The 19,050-nt window shown below is 38.4% G+C and overlaps 1 protein-coding gene across 6 annotated transcripts in view; it reads right to left on the reverse strand.

Moving 5' to 3' along the window:
- Positions 1-19,050, reverse strand: part of BMX (BMX non-receptor tyrosine kinase) — a 58,062-nt gene that overhangs the window by 36,658 nt on the left and 2,354 nt on the right. For 5 of the 6 annotated variants that reach the window (XM_021932410.2, XM_017954095.3, XM_031660515.1 and 2 more), the window contains exons 2-6: positions 10,143-10,289; positions 9,201-9,305; positions 7,112-7,193; positions 2,432-2,551; positions 673-737 (exon numbers count right to left, since the gene is read on the reverse strand). In XM_021932410.2, the coding sequence (XP_021788102.1) occupies positions 673-737; positions 2,432-2,551; positions 7,112-7,193; positions 9,201-9,305; positions 10,143-10,289 (519 nt within the window). The remainder of the gene's footprint in view (positions 1-672; positions 738-2,431; positions 2,552-7,111; positions 7,194-9,200; positions 9,306-10,142; positions 10,290-19,050) is intronic. The other variant, XM_021932409.2, reaches the window with a different exon arrangement.

Here is a 19,050-nt window from a genome sequence, read left to right on the forward strand (position 1 = left end):
CCCCAAAAGCAGGCTGCCAGGTGATGCAGGCCCAAGCTAGGTGAAGGATGTTTAACTTGGAATGATGTTTGCAGTCATATGATAATAACATTGGGTGGAACAATTCAGAGGCTGTTCTCATGATTACAAGTAATGGGGAAATTTTTTATCATTTCAGAGTGACTGCAAAACTATGGAATCTGGCAAAGACTTTATTTGGAAGCGGGGAAGAAAGCCCACTGAATAGTTTTGAAGGGATAATGGAGGGAAAGAATTATGTTGTTTTCTGCTTTTGTCCTGTAGAGTTCCATTTCAACACCAGGATACTTCCATGAAACAGTCTTGGCCATGTTGATGGTAGGGAAAGAATGACAGCTAATAACAGCTGCCTGTTATGTGTGATGCCATCTTAAGGACATCTCCCACATGTACACATTTTTTTGGTGACTATTTATGGGCTTACTGGCTAGGAAAAGACACAACAATTAAATACAAAAATATCAGATATTACAATGGTTCTATATTTGAATCCACTATTCAATACCACCCATAGCTATTGTCTGGAGCTCATGGTTTTTCTCTCTTTGCTGGGAAGTCTAAATGAATTCCACATTTTCTAGTCTTGAATCTGGCAACTCTTGATTTATTTAATATATCCTGACCATGAAAAACATTTTTAAAATATTGACTTACCACTCTGTCTGGGAAGGTAGGAACTCTGTATTTCTCTTCATTGACTGCAATATGCAGATTAGCATCTGAGCATTAAAACAAAGTAATATCAGAAGGAACTTTAAACAAAACAAAGAGAAACACTCAATGTTATGAATTAAAAGAATGAACCAGCTTGTGTGAGCAATACTCCAGATTAAGTGAATCCAGACACAACATCTGGAGTGATTCTGTAGCTTTCCTATATAAGGCCCAGCTCCTATGTAGGCCATGTATCCTGGAAAAAGGGTGGATCAAGGCATCTTGGACAAAAAGAAATAAAGACACCCAACTTTTTCTTTTAGTTGTTATGCCCATGGACTTCCTGGTAGCTCAGCAGAAGAAGCCAAGGGAATAAGTTGTACTTGGACAGATAGACAGTATTACAGCTGCTCAGGAACTGCAACACCTCTACACTCTAGTTTTCCTCAGAGGCACAGCACCTGTGGCACCCAGAACACATGCCGAGTGTCATCCAGACAGAGCCTAGGAAGGCAATCCCAAGGCAGTGCTCTCTCTGGCCTTTTTCCTGCTCCTTCCAGAAAGTTAGGGCATGGTCAAAGCTGGAATCTGACCTGCTAGGTAATGATAAAAGACCATAGACAAAACCACTGGGGAAAATGATTAACACCATAAGGAGACATTACTCCTCAGTCCCTTACAGTGGAGGGAAGGCCCATGTGCAGCCAATCTGTAGAGTTCATTAAATCACTATAATTCATGAGTATACAGAGCAATGTGATCTATTTGAGATTAATAAATATTCATTGTATAGTCTAATTAAGATGGAAAACACAATGAATACTTATTAATTGATTTTTGGGGGTAAAATGACCAGTAGTAGCATTAACATGATTGTTGGGTATCAATACCGTTATGAAGTGAATTTAAAAAATATTTTATGTGTCTGTATCTTTTCCAGTTCATGAAGTTCTATTCTGTAGCTGATCTCATTCAATTCTGTAAAGCCATTGTAATCCAGGCATATTTTGTCTAGGCTGGTAAAACTGTTACCAAAATAAGTTCTCCTATTTTGTATTTTTTGACAACTTTATGTTAAATAATTATAAACTTTAAATATATATAAGTCCCTCTTGTTTCCCTGGGAATACAACTCTGGATAGAATCTGATTTCACATAAAGCAACCCCTTCTCTCATGTCATTAAGAAATTAACACACATATACAGAATGGCAAACTGCTTTAAAAATATATTTTAAAAGTTGACCATCATTTTAGTATATATGGTGATGAAAAGTGTTACTTAAATTATATCTTTCTTTTTTTTTTTAAAAAAAAAAGAATGTTGTTTTTTCAATTTGTGATTTTTGTTATTTATAAGAAGAGCGAGCTGGTTTTCTTATCAAACTGGAAACCTAGCTGTTTGAACCATGATGACATATCCAACATATTCTACCTTTTTGGAGTTTATCTTGAACCAATAAAAATTATGGGAGGAAATAACAGCTCATTGCTTGATTAATGATTAAAATTTTTAAAATGTTTCTCATGAAATCAAAGAATGGCAGACGTTAATATTGTTATTATCTTAATGGCCATGACTCAATTGACCCTAGAATGAGATTTCATTTGTCACATAGCATCTGCAAGGCTGAATTTTCATGATGCCAACCAATCTGGCACATCTTGTTTTCTGGCAAGCTCTTCTGGCCTCTGGCAGGTTTAGCCTAATGGAGCACTATCCACCCAAGGTCCAGTCCAACAGAGGAATCACACATTACATGCTTCCCAGAGGGTACATCCTGGGGCTGCTTTACAACTCTGCTGGCAACACAGGAACTTCCCGTCCACGAAGAACCCACTATGGTACTTGATCAGCAGGTGGGGGTTACCCCTTATCTCTGAGGAGCAGACAGGAAGAAAACAAGACGTTAGCAAACGTTGATCCAAGAGGAGAAACATATTCAGTAAGTGCTGTAATCACAGAACAATAAAAACCCCATTTGGCCAGCAACCAAGGTAAGAGCAAATGGTTCCAGAAGGATATAGGTCTTTCACTCAACAGTTAATAAGCCAAAAAGAAAAAAGAAAAGTCTAACCATGAGTATGTTGAGAGCAACACAATAACATATAATTTTTGAAGAAAAAATAACTAGTAAAATGCATATACAGATCAGCCTGATGTTAGGATTTTAGAGATATATCTGTAAAGAAAGAGAGTGGGTTATAGCACATGGTGTTTTCTTGTGGCAGAAGGGGAAGGGTGGGGCTAAATTTTAGCAAAAAGTTCTTTAAAAAGGCCCAGATAAACATACACTTCTATCTACTTTTTATTGTGAAAATTTTCAAATGTACAGAAAAGTTGCAAGAATAAAATTAATACAATGAGCATCCATATGTCTTTTACCTAGATTCACCAATTATTAACTGATTGTCACATTTGCTTTATCACTTTCTCTCTGTACATATGTATTATTTTTTCACTTTTAAAATCATCATTATATTGTGCTTAATAATTTATGAGAAAGTAGTAGATTGTATGACCTAAATAATGTCATCCATAAATGCTTCAGTACATAACTTATATTAACAAGGACATTCCCTTATACAAATGTAATACAGTTATCAAACTCAGGAAATTTAACACCGATACAATGTGATTATTATTACTTTTTAAAATTTTTTAATTTTTATTTTACTTTAAGTTCTGGGATACATGTGCAGAACGTGCAGGTTTGTTACATAGGGATACATATGCCATGCCGGTTTGCAGCACCCATCAACCCATCATCTAGGTTTTAAGCCCCCCATGCATTAAGTATTTGTCCTAATGCTCTCCCACCCCTTGCCCCCCATCCCCCAACAGGCCCTGGTGTGTGATGTTCCCCTCCATGTGTCCATGTGTTCTCATTGTTCAACTGTCACTTATGAGTGAGAACATGCGGTGATTGGTTTTCTGTTCCTGTGTTAGTTTGCTGAGGATGATGGCTTCTAGCTTCATCCATGTCCCTGCAAAGGACATGAACTCATTCTTTTTTATGCCTGCATTTATTATTTAATAAATATTTCATCTTTAAAATTTTTCTAATTAGTCCAATAATGGCCTTTATAATCACTCACTTTTTTTCTGATCAAGGATCCAATTCAAAATCACACATGGCACTTTGCTTCCCTTAATTTAGAACTGCTTCTCATCCCTTCCTTGACTTTTGTGACTTTGACATGCTTATACTAAGGAATGAATGGTATATGGGGCTACTTTCCTAGGAATATGTGCATATTTTAAAAAGCCACAGGAATAGGGCAAAGTATAATTCAAATAAATGAAATTTTAATCTATAACAAATTAGCCTCTTTTGAAATTCAACAGAGAAACCTACAAAATCTTAGTATATTTTAAGAAGAGTATCTAGGTGAGAAGGGCTTGTTCTATGTGTGCCTTTAACTCTTTCTCTCTTGACTTAATGTTCGTCTTGAGATTTCCTTATGTTGATCCCAGGAGAGTTCTGCTTCTCCTTTACAGTCCTGACTCAAGGAAGTGTATGGAGATAATACTTACTTTACCGGGTCTTTGGGAGGCTGTTAGATAATGTATGTAAAGCAGCTAGCAGTGTTTGACCCAGAGTAAGTAGGTGTTCAATAAACAGTGGGCTTTAGTGATATCATTCCCTTAATTTAACTTAGCTCAGTTTAGCTGAAAAGCTGGCGTTTTCATGTGGCAGAAATCACAAAAGGCAAAAAGAGTTAAAATTATAAAATGTAAGTTTCTAATTCTGGTTCCAAATGGCCATTGCAATCTCTTGAGCACATTACTTGCCTTCCTACTCTCTAAGCTCCTGGCCTCCGCGTGTTGGGATTCCTATTATTTCCTTACTACATGGATTTGGTTTCCTGGGTAACTAATTCTTTTTCCAACCAAATCCAAAAGTCAACATTGCAACAATCTCACCACCTAATAATGACAATAAGAGGAACTCATATATTCATATATCTATAGGACTTTACATTTACATATTTTCCTTTACACATGTCCTCTAATTTAATCGATTCAAGAGCCTGAGGGGTAGCTATTGTTATTATACCTCTCACACAGTTAGGTAAACTGAAGTGCAGAAAGGTAGTACAATTGCTCAAGTTCACAAGCTTAATAAATAGCAGACCTGAGACTCAGCCTCAGGCTTTTTCTACTACATCACGATGTACAGGTGCCAACTCCTCTGCAAAACCCCCTTCTGTTTTAATTTTTGGAAGGAAGGGCACATTTTTTCCACATCTGGTTAGTTGAATTCAGAACCATGATAGTTGACACACACTCCACACTCCTATGTTACCACTGAATCAGCCCAAACCTTCCAAGTGTAGGTTAACATCTGGAAAATTCTGTCTTAAATGTCTACCTCAGTTTATAATGCTTGAGCCAAATAATAGACACAAAAGTCAGGAGGAGTCATTATAGTACAATGAAACTTTGTAGGGGAGAATATTTGAGCAGGAGAACCTCTTTGTTTTCCTGCAGCAGGTTGGTTGGCCAACTTGAGAGCAAATCCCATGCACCTCCTTTCTCACTATCTTCCAGCACAGAGACTGGAAAAAAAAGATACTGTCTCTAGCCTCCACATCAATGGCCATCAGATATAGTTCTGGATAATGTGACATAAGCACATAAGTTTGCAGGGAGGCTTCTGGGAAGATTTGGAATCTCTCCAGCAGCCTCTAAGGATAACAGAGCAGAAAGCTAGGAGGAGCCTGCATACCTACTGACTTCACTGAGTTGCTGCACTAGCCCTTGACTGACTGCCTACCTTTGCATTTGTTACTGTGGGAGAAGAACAAAAGTGGATTTGCTTCAGCAACTGTTTGATGTCTTTTTACCTGCAGCCCAAAGCATCACTAACTGATACAAACTACTTATTGTGCATAGAGACAAATCACTTATTGTGCATATGGCAGCTGTAGTGATGGGGACTCTCTGCAGTTTTATGAGGGGCTAGGAGATGTGTTTTTGCTTCTTTCTCTGCTCTTCCTTTACATTTCATATGTCTTCACATGAGCTGCTCAGGCACATGAGATCTAGCAGGGCATGACCAAGAGCTGCACATAGGACATAGCACCTACCGCTCAGGAAATTCCACCAAAGGAGACTAAATGGGAAGCAGAATCTTAGGGCTCCTCCTAGAAGCCCTAGTGTAACCACAGTGACTCATGTTTGTGCATAAGATATTTTAATATATTTATGAGTGCCTCATTTGTGGCTCATGACTGCTCTAGGAGAAAAGAAATGTGATCTCCTATTTTACAGGTCAAGAAACTTAAATCCAGAGATGTTAGATGATTTTATTAGGCGACACAGCAAAGCAGGACTTTGCTGCAGGTGTATCTAACTCTAGAGTGGTTGCCTTTCTCATTTCAATGAGCTGGTGGTGGGTAGAGGGAAGCTTCTGTCCCCCAATAGACCACTTGCTACCTGCAGAATGGGTTGCTAAACCTTTTTATGCAAAGGAAAAATTAAGCCCCATGTGTGAAAAGGGTATATTTGCATCAAAGTGGAGTAACTGCGTGTAATTTGAGGTGTACCGAGCAAGAATCATCATCTAAAACATAAATAAAATAAAATAAAATAAAATCTTCCTCAATCTAGGAGCATAATACCTGAAATTTCACAACAAACGGAACAATTCATTTGAGTTAAATATTGTTTTCACACCATTACCCATCTTTAAAATACCACAGAGGGAAATACTATAGTGCCAAATCATTAACAATGATTCTCTCCCTTCTACCAAAAGTTGTTACCAGGGCGGCCTAAACATCACTGAATAAAAGCGTCAGTAAATCTTCAGTTTTGCCTAGCATTTACAATGTATTGGTTAAAAAGTCAGGTTTAGGTAATTGAGTTCTGAGTCCCTCATTACTGTATCTATGACATTGGCCATGTTTTAAAAACTTCACTTGTCTGAGAAATGGAGAATAATATTACCTCTTTCCATAGAGTTGTTAAGAGCGTTACCTAAAAAAAATGTTTTACAAGTATTTGAAAAGTAGCTGGCAAAAGGTAAATGCTCAGTATAAGTATTAGATGTAACTTTCTATAAACATCAAAAGTCTGGTACCTACAGGACTTGACATATCCCCATGATGACCTAGACTTTCCCCCTGGTAAAGGCAAGCATACTGAGTGGAGAGCAGGTGGCCTGGCTTCCCCTAAGCTGCTGGGAAGGCACAATACTGGCTCTGTGCGGGACAGAGTATCCGATCCACAGGCTTCCTTATGTAACAATGCAAATGCAAAAATGAGGATGAGTCTGACACATTCCCTGATATTAGTAGGAAAATCAGTAGATTGTCTCTTGGCATTGAGTCTTTTTACTGCCATATCTTTCCTCCACCAAGCCTCAAAAAACGACTCTCTTTTATGATATTTTTTTGACCTTTCTCTTTCAACATTTCTTTTTTTGAATTACCTTTTTGTAATGCTTTCAACCACTGACTTCGGCTCTCTTCATTTGATGCATAGACATAGAGAAGCCCATCTTTATAGACAATCTGGAAAGGAAAATATTTGGTGTGTTTATATATAATTGCACTTAGTTCACTTTGGTGCACCTGCAAATTTTTTGTCATCCAAAAGAAACCTTGAGTTTGCTTATATAGTATACATCAGCTCTGGAATTAGATGGAAAAAAAATCTGCTTAAAAAAATCCTCCAGCTATCAGTTTGTTTTATCCCAGACACTCCTATACTTTGGAAAATTACAGCGATGATGCACCCAATAGTAGTAGTGAACACTGAGTTCTCATCACGGATGCCCCGGACTATGGACATTAATATGTTAGACATTACACGTGTCTTAGGATTGTTCTGGTCCATTTGCCTACCCAGTGCATGATTTCCTTACAGCCCACTGGAAAATGTTTAACTGCTCTATCTTTAAAAATACCTTCAAGGATGGAATGTTCTTTACTATGTCATCTCTGCCAATATGCATATATTCTGATCATTATACAGTTCACACTTACTTTGAGTAAAAATATGTCTCCCTGTTACTTCCATCTGTTTAATCATGTGGCACCCCAGGAATCCCCAGAATATATTTCTATTTCTTAAGACAAATGTTTGAACATTTGAAGGTTACAATATCTTCTCCAGATCTTTCTCTAGTTTATTCAACTCTGGTTGGTAAATATACACATTTGTTAAACACTTACTAGTTGCTGGGCTCTTTCCTAGCTACTTCAATATTTTAATCTTTTTTCAACTCTATGAGAAATGGAAGTTGAGTATGTGTTTATGGTTGCACAAGTATAAGTGGTGGGACTAGGAACTCTGGGGGGGCTCCAAAGCCTGTGATCTTTTGAGCACCCTGTGCCTCTGTGAGGTGAGTTTGCAGCATCTTCCATGAGCATGACTTCCCCTGGTTTCCCCCCATTGGGTAATTTTTTCGTGAAAAAAATGCTTATGTAGAGATGAGTTCTCACTATGTTGCCCAGGCTGGTCTTGAACTCCCAGCCTCAAGTGATCCTCCCTCTTTGGCCTCCCAAAGTGCTGGGATTACAGTCATGAGCCACTGTGCCTGGCCTGGTAATATTTTTTCCAAATGGGAAGTATGGGTTGTTAATCAACTGGATTATTGTATTTCATTTTTAGCCACAGGTTCCTAATACTAGCACAGGGTAGTCAGGCCATCTGAAAGACAATCCATCTACCTTTAGATCAGAAATGTAACTTTTTATGATATAAGAAAAGTTGGGCATGACTTAGATTAGGCCACTTCCAAAAGGTACTGTCAGCATACACTCCATACCATACCATTGTTTAAAATACTTCAGGATAAAATGAAAACTCCTTAGCATGGTCACCTCTCCAGGCTCATCTCTTTTACTGTCGCATGGACTTTTCTATTCATAGGGACTACTTAGTGCTCTCTAAACATGTCATACTATTTCACTCATCAGTGCCTTGACACCTTGACACCTGCTGCTTCTTTTGTCCCACTGTCCTTCTCATATTTGCTGGGCTGAATTTTACTTGTCCTTCCCAACTTGAGTGTCACCTCCAATAGAATATCTCTCTAGCCTCTTGGAGTGAGGAACGAAGCTTCCACATCCTGGGACTCCATGGATGCGTTCTGCTGACCTCCACCTGAACACGCACCCTCACTGCTTTGTAGTGGTCTGTGTATTAGTTTATTTTGCCACTTCCCTGTCAGTGCCTTGGGGTAGGGGCAGTGTTTCGTTCCCCATAGTATGCCTACTACTGTGTACCACATCAGAGATACTCAGCAATGTGTGTTAAAAGTGATGATCAGACCTGAGGCAGGTCAGGTCACTGCGACTTACACTCCTGCCTTGCTTCCCTTCCCTCCAGAGAAGGCAGACTGTGGACAGAATTTTAGCAAAATGCCCAACTCCCATGTGGGAATATTCCAAGCCTTGTTATTGTCTGAATAGATTATTTTGAAATATCCTTATTTTTCCTGGATATATTGAGTTTACAATAGAAAAATTAAAGGAAGAAGTATCCACCCAATGTAATGTTGTTCTTCCCTTTACCTGAAATGGGTACTGTCTCTCCACAGGCGTCTGCTCCTCGAGATTTACTTTCTCCACACATCTGATTTTCTTAATTTCGATGGATCCTTTTCTGCTGCCCCTTTTCTGAATTAAAAAACAAAATGTAAGATACCTCATGCAATACATCATGGTGCACAAGGAAAGGCATAAAGCTCAAGTCATGCTTGAGAGGGAGATTGGGGTAGCGGGTGGGCAATGGAGAGTCACTTCCCATTATCCCGTAATAGTCAAAATCCAATGACAACAGAATCTATTCCTTGAATCTGGACACAAACACATACATTCCAGTGGTTAATAATCTTGTTTGATTATCTTGAAATGTGTTTCAAATCACCTACCATGTGGTTAATATACTCAGGAAAATCAAGATTTAACTTCTGCAAAGCATCTTCATTTTGGTTCAATCTTATGACAGTATTTCAGTATTTTTACTATAGTAGAATTCTCAACTGCACAGGAATAGTCTTATTTCTAGCATTGTTTTAAGGCACTATTGCCATTTAAGGCTGGGTAATTATTTGTTGTGAGGACTGCCCTGTGCACTGCAGGATGGTTAGCTGCATTCTTGGCCTCTACTCGCTAGATGCCTTTAACACTTACTGTTCCTATCCCCCAGCTGGAACAACCCAAAATATCTCCAGTCTTTTCCCAATGTCACCTGGGGAGCAAAAATGCCCTCAGTTGAGAACCACTGTTCTAAAGTTATAATTTGCCTTAGTAAAGTTAACTAATGTTTTAAAATCCTTTATCTTGAATTCATTATACTTTCATTAAGAAAAGGTCATGTGATAAGTGGATAGAAGTGGCTCTTCACTGTGTACGCTAAGAAACCTGATATTCTTTCGTTATGATCAAGTACGTTGTGGAGACTTAGGAAAAGTAATAAATAGTATAAAAACAATGGAACACATGATGTCTCACCATTTTGTCATATTCATAGTAGGAAAGGTTTGTTTTGGTCAAAACAAAAAGCCGTTCTTTGTAATTATTTGGTGACATTTTCTTCTTTTGCTGTGACCTTTTGAGAAGAAGTTCTTCTAGAATAGATTTTGTATCCATATTATCATCCTAAACAAAATAAATAATTAAAATGAGTATTTGCAGCATCTAGGTAAGTTCTCTTTAACCTTCATATCTTTTCCTCAACTATTTCCTATTAAGGGATAATACAAATGCTAATTTTAAAAAAATGAGACTGACTTAGGATTATAGAATAAATTACACAATAGCTACAGTTTTTCTGCTGCCTTTGCTTCGGATTTTATAAATATGCTGATTTTTAAAAAACACTTTATACATTTGACTCCTCCTACTGTGGATAATAAATTCATCATCTTTGCCTCATTCTCCAGACCACCTTATCAAAATGTTCCTTACTCTTTAAACATTCTATACGTGTTGGTTGAATTGAATTGGATATAATAAAACTTTAAAAAATTTAACTCCAGACAGCTCACAATTTATGAAGTAATGGCCAGTAATTTGACCAAATTACCCAAACCACTATGAGACACTGACATTATTGTAAATAACACCTGCAGCCCCTGATCATGACCAGATATTTAACATAAATTACACAGGTATAATTTTCAATATCTATGAGAATTTAAAATCAAAGTGAATGCCTAAGATAAGATAAAATGAGGAAAATGTATGAGGGCGCAATAACAGATGCTATCAAAAGAGATTTAAAAGAACTGAAAAAATGAGTACATTTACAAAGTAAAAAGACCCTTCCTTTTTATTCCAAAATCATGTAAAACATTAAAACTTAAGCTATTTCTGAAAAATAAATGCATTCATTTTCTACTTCTACTAAGACAGTTACTTCATCCCTCAGTCTGATATCAGGTCTGATCATGAAAAGTAACAATGTTGAGCAGTAGACCAGAGAGACAAACTTCCTTATGTTCTTCTTTGCTTTGCGAAATTGCATTGTTATTTGAATTCACATGCCCAATAGTTAAGATCTTTCTTTACTGATAATCTGAAGGCTTTACTCACCTTAGACTCGCTAGAGCCGAAGTATACGTGTGGTCCTTACCTTTAACTCTCAAGCTCTAAGCAGAAAGTTACTGCTTTGAGGCACCATCACTCATATTCCCTCTGGCTATGCCAGGGTCATGCATTCAAAAGAAGATATTTGCATTCCACTTATCAGTCTTGATCAGGAAGCACCCACACAGGCATTGCTCTGTCTGCATGGAGGTGGGTGCCAAGTGAACCCATCCAATCACTAGAGGGCACTTCTCACTGGCCTGGGAGTATGATGGACCCACTATGGCAGAGAGTGAAATGAAAGGGAGACTAAGAAGTACAGCCTGGCATTGAATAAACCATGGTTGACTCCAGCCTGCTTTCCTCCTAACATAGACCACACAACTCTCAAAGTGGAATTAAGAAAACCAGCTTTTATTATTTACTACATAGAACAAAAGATTATTTATTAATTCCTAAACTGTCCTCCAAGGGCATTATTTGATTTTTAGACAGAAGTAGTGGAAACCTTATCCATTCAATATAATAAAGTCTTGGTTACTTTTTGCTTGGGATATTGTTTTAGCTATTTAAAAAGGATAATTCTTTCACAAAAGTAGAATGGGTTTCTTCTGAGTACAATGGGTGCTATTTGCAATGGTCACTGGTTTCTTTGTCCAGTGATCAAAGACAGGGCAGAGATCAGGGTATAGTAGAGCCTATGGAGGTAGGTAGCATGCCTTCCTTTTATCTCTGCTTCCATTGTGAACTCTACATATCCACCTGCCCCGATAAGCTTATTTTCTACACCCAAAGTCTGTGGCCAGAAGAGAATTTGCTCGGAGACTTATAGAAACCATGAGGGTCTACTTTTTTTGAGTGAAAGCCTCCTTTGGGGAGGCAATATCACACTGCACATAGTCGTAGGGTACTTTTGCCTTTTATATTTCTATATTTTACTAATGAGGCAGAAGGAGAAAGCTGTGAAAACTCTTGCCAATTTTTTATATCCACAGCTGAAATATCATTCCTCAAAGCAGAGTGCTAATTAAATGGATCTGATTAGTTGAATAGAAAATTTACTTTTTAATTTTTTTAGATGCTGAATCAATTTGTGACATTAACAACACTGTTTTAAAAATGTAAAAATCCCGAACAACCTGCTCCTGAATGGCTACTGGGTACATAACGAAATGAAGGCAGAAATAAAGATGTTCTTTGAAACCAATGAGAACAAAGATACAACATACCAGAATCTCTGGGACACATTTAAAGCAGTGTGTAGAGGGAAATTTATAGCACTAAATGCCCACAAGAGAAAGCAGGAAAGATCTAAAATTGACACTCTAACATCGCAATTAAAAGAACTAGAGAAGCAAGAGCAAACACATTCGAAAGCTAGCAGAAGGCAGGAAATAACTAAGATCAGAGCAGAACTGAAGGAGATAGAGACACAAAAAACCCTCCAAAAAATCAATGAATCCAGGAGTTGGTTTTTTGAAAAGATCAACAAAATTGACAGACCACTAGCAAGACTAATAAAGAAGAAAAGAGAGAAGAATCAAATCGACGCAATTAAAAATGATAAAGGGGATATCACCACCGACCCCACAGAAATACAAACTACCATCAGAGAATACTATAAACACCTCTACGCAAATAAACTGGAAAATCTAGAAGAAATGGATAATTTCCTGGACACTTACACTCTTCCAAGACTAAACCAGGAAGAAGTTGAATCCCTGAATAGACCAATAGCAGGCTCTGAAATTGAGGCAATAATTAATAGCCTACCAACCAAAAAAAGTCCAGGACCAGATGGATTCACAGCTGAATTCTACCAGAGGTACAAGGAGGAACTGGTACCATTCCTTCTGAAACTATTCCAATCAATAGAAAAAGAGGGAATCCTCCCTAACTCATTTTATGAGGCCAACATCATCCTGATACCAAAGCCTGGCAGAGACACAACAAAAAAAGAGAATTTTAGACCAATATCCCTGATGAACATCGATGCAAAAATCCTCAATAAAATACTAGCAAACCGGATTCAGCAGCACATCAAAAAGCTTATCCACCATGATCAAGTGGGCTTCATCCCTGGGATGCAAGGCTGGTTCAACATTCGCAAATCAATAAACATAATCCAGCATATAAACAGAACCAAAGACAAGAACCACATGATTATCTCAATAGATGCAGAAAAGGCTTTGGACAAAATTCAACAGCCCTTCATGCTAAAACGCTCAATAAATTCGGTATTGATGGAACGTACCTCAAAATAATAAGAGCTATTTATGACAAACCCACAGCCAATATCATACTGAATGGGCAAAAACTGGAAAAATTCCCTTTGAAAACTGGCACAACACAGGGATGCCCTCTCTCACCACTCCTATTCAACATAGTGTTGGAAATTCTGGCTAGGGCAATCAGGCAAGAGAAAGAAATCAAGGGTATTCAGTTAGGAAAAGAAGAAGTCAAATTGTCCCTCTTTGCAGATGACATGATTGTATATTTAGAAAACCCCATTGTCTCAGCCCAAAATCTCCTTAAGCTGATAAGCAACTTCAGCAAAGTCTCAGGATACAAAATGAATGTGCAAAAATCACAAGCATTCTTATACACCAGTAACAGACAAACAGAGAGCCAAATCATGAATGAACTTCCATTCACAATTGCTTCAAAGAGAATAAAATACCTAGGAATCCAACTTACAAGGGATGTAAAGGACCTCTTCAAGGAGAACTACAAACCACTGCTCAGTGAAATAAAAGAGGACACAAACAAATGGAAGAACATACCATGCTCATGGATAGGAAGAATCAATATCGTGAAAATGGCCATACTGCCCAAGGTAATTTATAGATTCAATGCCATCCCCATCAAGCTACCAATGAGTTTCTTCACAGAATTGGAAAAAACTGCTTTAAAGTTCATATGGAACCAAAAAAGAGCCCGCATCTCCAAGACAATCCTAAGTCAAAAGAACAAAGCTGGAGGCATCACGCTACCTGACTTCAAACTATACTACAAGGCTACAGTCACCAAAACAGCATGGTACTGGTACCAAAACAGAGATATAGACCAATGGAACAGAACAGAGTCCTCAGAAATAATACCACACATCTACAGCCATCTGATCTTTGACAAACCTGAGAGAAACAAGAAATGGGGAAAGGATTCCCTATTTAATAAATGGTGCTGGGAAAATTGGCTAGCCGTAAGTAGAAAGCTGAAACTGGATCCTTTCCTTACTCCTTATACGAAAATTAATTCAAGATGGATTAGAGACTTAAATGTTAGACCTAATACCATAAAAATCCTAGAGGAAAACCTAGGTAGTACCATTCAGGACATAGGCATGGGCAAAGACTTCATGTCTAAAACACCAAAAGCAACGGCAGCAAAAGCCAAAATTGACAAATGGAATCTCATTAAACTAAAGAGCTTCTGCACAGCAAAAGAAACTACCATCAGAGTGAACAGGCAACCTACAGAATGGGAGAAAATTTTTGCAATCTACTCATCTGACAAAGGGCTAATATCCAGAACCTACAAAGAACTCAAACAAATTTACAAGAAAAAAAACAAACAACTCCATCAAAAAGTGGGCAAAGGATATGAACAGACATTTCTCAAAAGAAGACATTCATACAGCCAACAGACACATGAAAAAATGCTCATCATCACTGGCCATCAGAGAAATGCAAATCAAAACCACAATGAGATACCATCTCACACCAGTTAGAATGGCGATCATTAAAAAGTCAGGAAACAACAGGTGCTGGAGAGGATGTGGAGAAATAGGAACACTTTTACACTGTTGGTGGGATTGTAAACTAGTTCAACCATTATGCAAAATAGTATGGCGATTCCTCAAGGATCTAGAACTAGATGTACCATATGACCCAGCCATCCCATTGCTGGGTATATACCCAAAGGATTATAAATCATGCTGCTATAAAGACACATGCACACGTATGTTTATTGTGGCACTATTCACAATAGCAAAGACTTGGAATCAACCCAAATGTCCATCAGTGACAGGTTGGATTAAGAAAATGTGGCACATATACACCATGGAATACTATGCAGCCATAAAAAAGGATGAGTTTGTGTCCTTTGTAGGGACATGGATGCAGCTGGAAACCATCATTCTTAGCAAACTATCACAAGAACAGAAAACCAAACACCGCATGTTCTCACTCACAGGTGGGAACTGAACAATGAGATCACTTGGACTCAGGAAGGGGAACATCACACACCGGGGCCTATCATGGGGAGGGGGGAGGGGGGAGGGATTGCACTGGGAGTTATACCTGATGTAAATGACGAGTTGATGGGTGCTGACGAGTTGATGGGTGCAGCACACCAACATGGCACAAGTATACATATGTAACAAACTTGCACATTATGCACATGTACCCTAGAACTTAAAGTATAATAATAATAAATAAATTTTTTAAAAAATGTAAAAATCCCAATGTCCAAGGAGCTATTCAGTCTTTCCCAGTACTACGTGCTGATATACATATTTTTCTGTCTATAGAACTTTCACACCTAGGCAGGGCACAATGTCTCATGCCTGTAATCCCAGCACATTGCACATTAGGAGGCTGAGGAGGGAGGATTGCTTGAGGTCAGGAGTTTGAGACCAGCCTGGGAAACATAGTGAGATCCTGTCCCTAGAAAATGTTTCTAACAAATTAGCAGACATGGTGGCATGTACCTGTAGTCCCAGCTACTAGGGAGGTTGAGATGGGAGGATCACGCCAGTGCACTCCAGCCTGGGCGACAGAGTGAGACCATGTCTCCTAAAAGAAAAAAAAGAAAGAAAGAAAGAAAAAGAAAAAGAAAAAGAAAAGAAAAAGAAAACTTTTACGTGCATGACACTAAAGGTGAGAATTTTTGGAATTTTATATAAAAAATTAATAAGATGAGTCATAGAGACCACTGACAAATTCACAAAGTTGCCTCTATATAGTGAAAGGAAGAACATTGAGTAAAAAGGAAGGTATTGAGCCCTCAAGCACCTTCTCCAGTAAACCTCCAGGGGTTTACAAGCGTTGTTACATCTGATGAAATATAACTTGTGAAATTTCAACATAATTATTCATTTCAAAATCCTGCCCTTTATACATTTTTTTGCTTTCACTTTAAGATTCATATGCAATATATGTTTATTCTATAAAGCCAAGAGCTACAGACAGGGAAAAGAAAAACACAGCACATCTCTAGATGTTTTTCTTTTCAAATATTTATGTGCATATGCTTATTTTCTCAAAGATGGGTTCACATACTGTGCACTTGAGTCTGTAATATGTTGTTCTCGCGTAACAAACACCTGAAGCTACAGATTTTTGAGGCACCCATCCAAGAGGAACAGTCCTTCAAAGCTCCACTCCCTAAGCTGGGCTACTGAGGCTTCCTAACAATCTTGAAGGACCCCGTCTTGATGACTCAAACTTTTTTTCATTTCCAGATCAGTTTCTTCTAAGATAAAACATGTGGTTTCTGCTTAGGCTTGGACTTGCCTTTCTCCTTCTATTTATTTCTGTCCCTTCCTTATACTTCTCCTTTCTCCTCTACATGGCCTAAATTCTAATTTGAAAACATTTCTGTGGTCTCTCTTGATATAGAAGGATAGTTGGATAGTTGCTGATGATTACTTTTTAGAAATGCAGTATCTTCCCCCCCCTCATATTTTGACAATAAATAAACAGGGCTCACTGTTAAGTCAAATGCCTGTCAACAACTAGCAAACCCTGCTCTTCTTATGCTTATTTAAGGAAAATTCAGTTGGGAAGGTGAAACAAAAAACCTTTTATAGTAAAATGAGATCCTAAACCCAGTCAGTATTAAAAAGAAATCTATTTCCATAGAGGAGCTAGTGGGATTTGGGTGGACTCTCATATTACCACCCACATAGAATAAATAGACCTATCAATTTGCTTACCAAATAGCCCAGGCTGCCTATTTTCATAAACAGATGAAACTAGGAAGCGATTACGGCACAGAGGAGACACAAAAACCTGGCAGAAATCAATATAGTATTTCCTATAAGGAAGCCAGCAGCCATTAGATAACCTCTTACATACATAAAAGGTGTGTGTTAAATTAACATGACTTGTAATCACTATAGTTTTTTAGGATTTATAAGGAAACGATGTCATGAGAGTAAGAAGTTCAAGTCGGCAGTTCTATTTGACACGCTTGATTTTGAACCCACAGTGTGTCCAACATTGAACGACTGGTTCCAGAAATAAAGATCAGCTGTCCGTGGCCCTGAGTGATGATGAACAAGTTTGAGAGATAGGCTGCATAACTAATTAATATGCAAGATTGCTGTGGGGTGGCAAACTTGGAAGGCATGGAGGAGGTTACAGAATTGTCATTTGTAAACCGTGTCACCCTGGCCAAACTCCTCCCTTGCACTAACCTTCAGTTTTCTGATCTGTAAAATGAGATAGGTAACGACTCTCTTACTTTAAGGGAGTTAAATGAGAAACCTTGTGTGAAAGTATTTGGCACATTGTGGGTACCAACTATGTTTTAAAAAAGAAAAGATGGGGAAAAACATGTAGGTGCTAGAGTAGAGTCCATTCACTTTGCTATGAAAGGTCCAAGGAAGACAAAGCTGTTTTTTTTTTTCTTAAGGTAACCAAGTAAGGTATTTTAGAAGGAAGCACATTGAAATTAGACTTTGAAGGACGAGAGTGATTTTGTGATAATGATCCTAGCCACTGCTTAAGGAGGGCTCACTATGTGCCAGGCTGTTTAGAGTTTACTGGTCACAAGTCCTCCATGGGGTAGGTCATGACACCTCCACCTTATGGGGTAGGCCAGAACACACACACTCTATGGGATATTTTGGGATACTCCCAGCCCATGGGGTAGGTTGTGACACAGTCACCTTATAGAGTAAGTTGTAACATCATTCCCTGCTTATAGCTTACGGAGCTGCAATAGATAAATAAATTGCCCAGCTCACACTGCTAGTGGGTGGAGCTGGATTTGAATCCTGGCAGTCTAACTCCACAGCCCATATTCGTGACCATGATTCTAATGCTAGAGAAGGACATGCCTGCTGTGCGACCCTCCTAAACCAGAGACTGCTCTAACCTAAATAAAGGAAGGCGGTCATAGGATGTCAAACCTTATAGGAAACTTAGAAGTCATTTTACAGATGTAACACTGAGCCCCAGCAGCCTAAGTGACTTAGCCAGTACCATTAACAAGTGATCTAAGAGGCATGGCCCTGGGAGCCAGCTTCAGGTGTCATACCTGTACAACGTCCACTCCACCGATGGCAGTAAACAGAGTAGGAGATATCTATGTGTTCAGCCAAACATACTACTGCTTTGCTAAGGGACATAGTTTGGTGAAACTACCCATGAATTTGAGTCTTAACAGACCCGTGCAAGAGACATTTTATTGGATATATCAGAACGATGTTACCTATAATCTTTCAATAGGAATCTCCTGCTGAAAGGCAGTGTTAAATAACAAAATTTGAAGCCACATTTTGAAAATAGGTAAGAACATACAACCTCAAAAGTTGGAATAAATTCTCAGTGGTACAGAAGAGGAGCAGGAGACAGGATACCAAGGGAGATAGGGTTATCTAGTTAAATGTCCATTGGATAGTTCCCTCAACCAGGAAGTGTATTCCCTCACTGGCTCAGCGTGGTGCCTTTAAAGATTTATCCTTTAAAATTCAGAGATAAGGATAGCAATTCCTTACCCTTTGACTTGGTTTAGTTATCCTCTCTTACTTTACATGCCATGTAGCTAAAGATTTTGGGAGGTATCAAGATGTTAAAATAATACATGTGGTGGGAAGGCAGTA

The sequence above is a fragment of the Papio anubis genome, chromosome X, assembly GCF_008728515.1.
Source record: "Papio anubis isolate 15944 chromosome X, Panubis1.0, whole genome shotgun sequence".
NCBI classification, from domain to species: domain Eukaryota; kingdom Metazoa; phylum Chordata; class Mammalia; order Primates; family Cercopithecidae; genus Papio; species Papio anubis.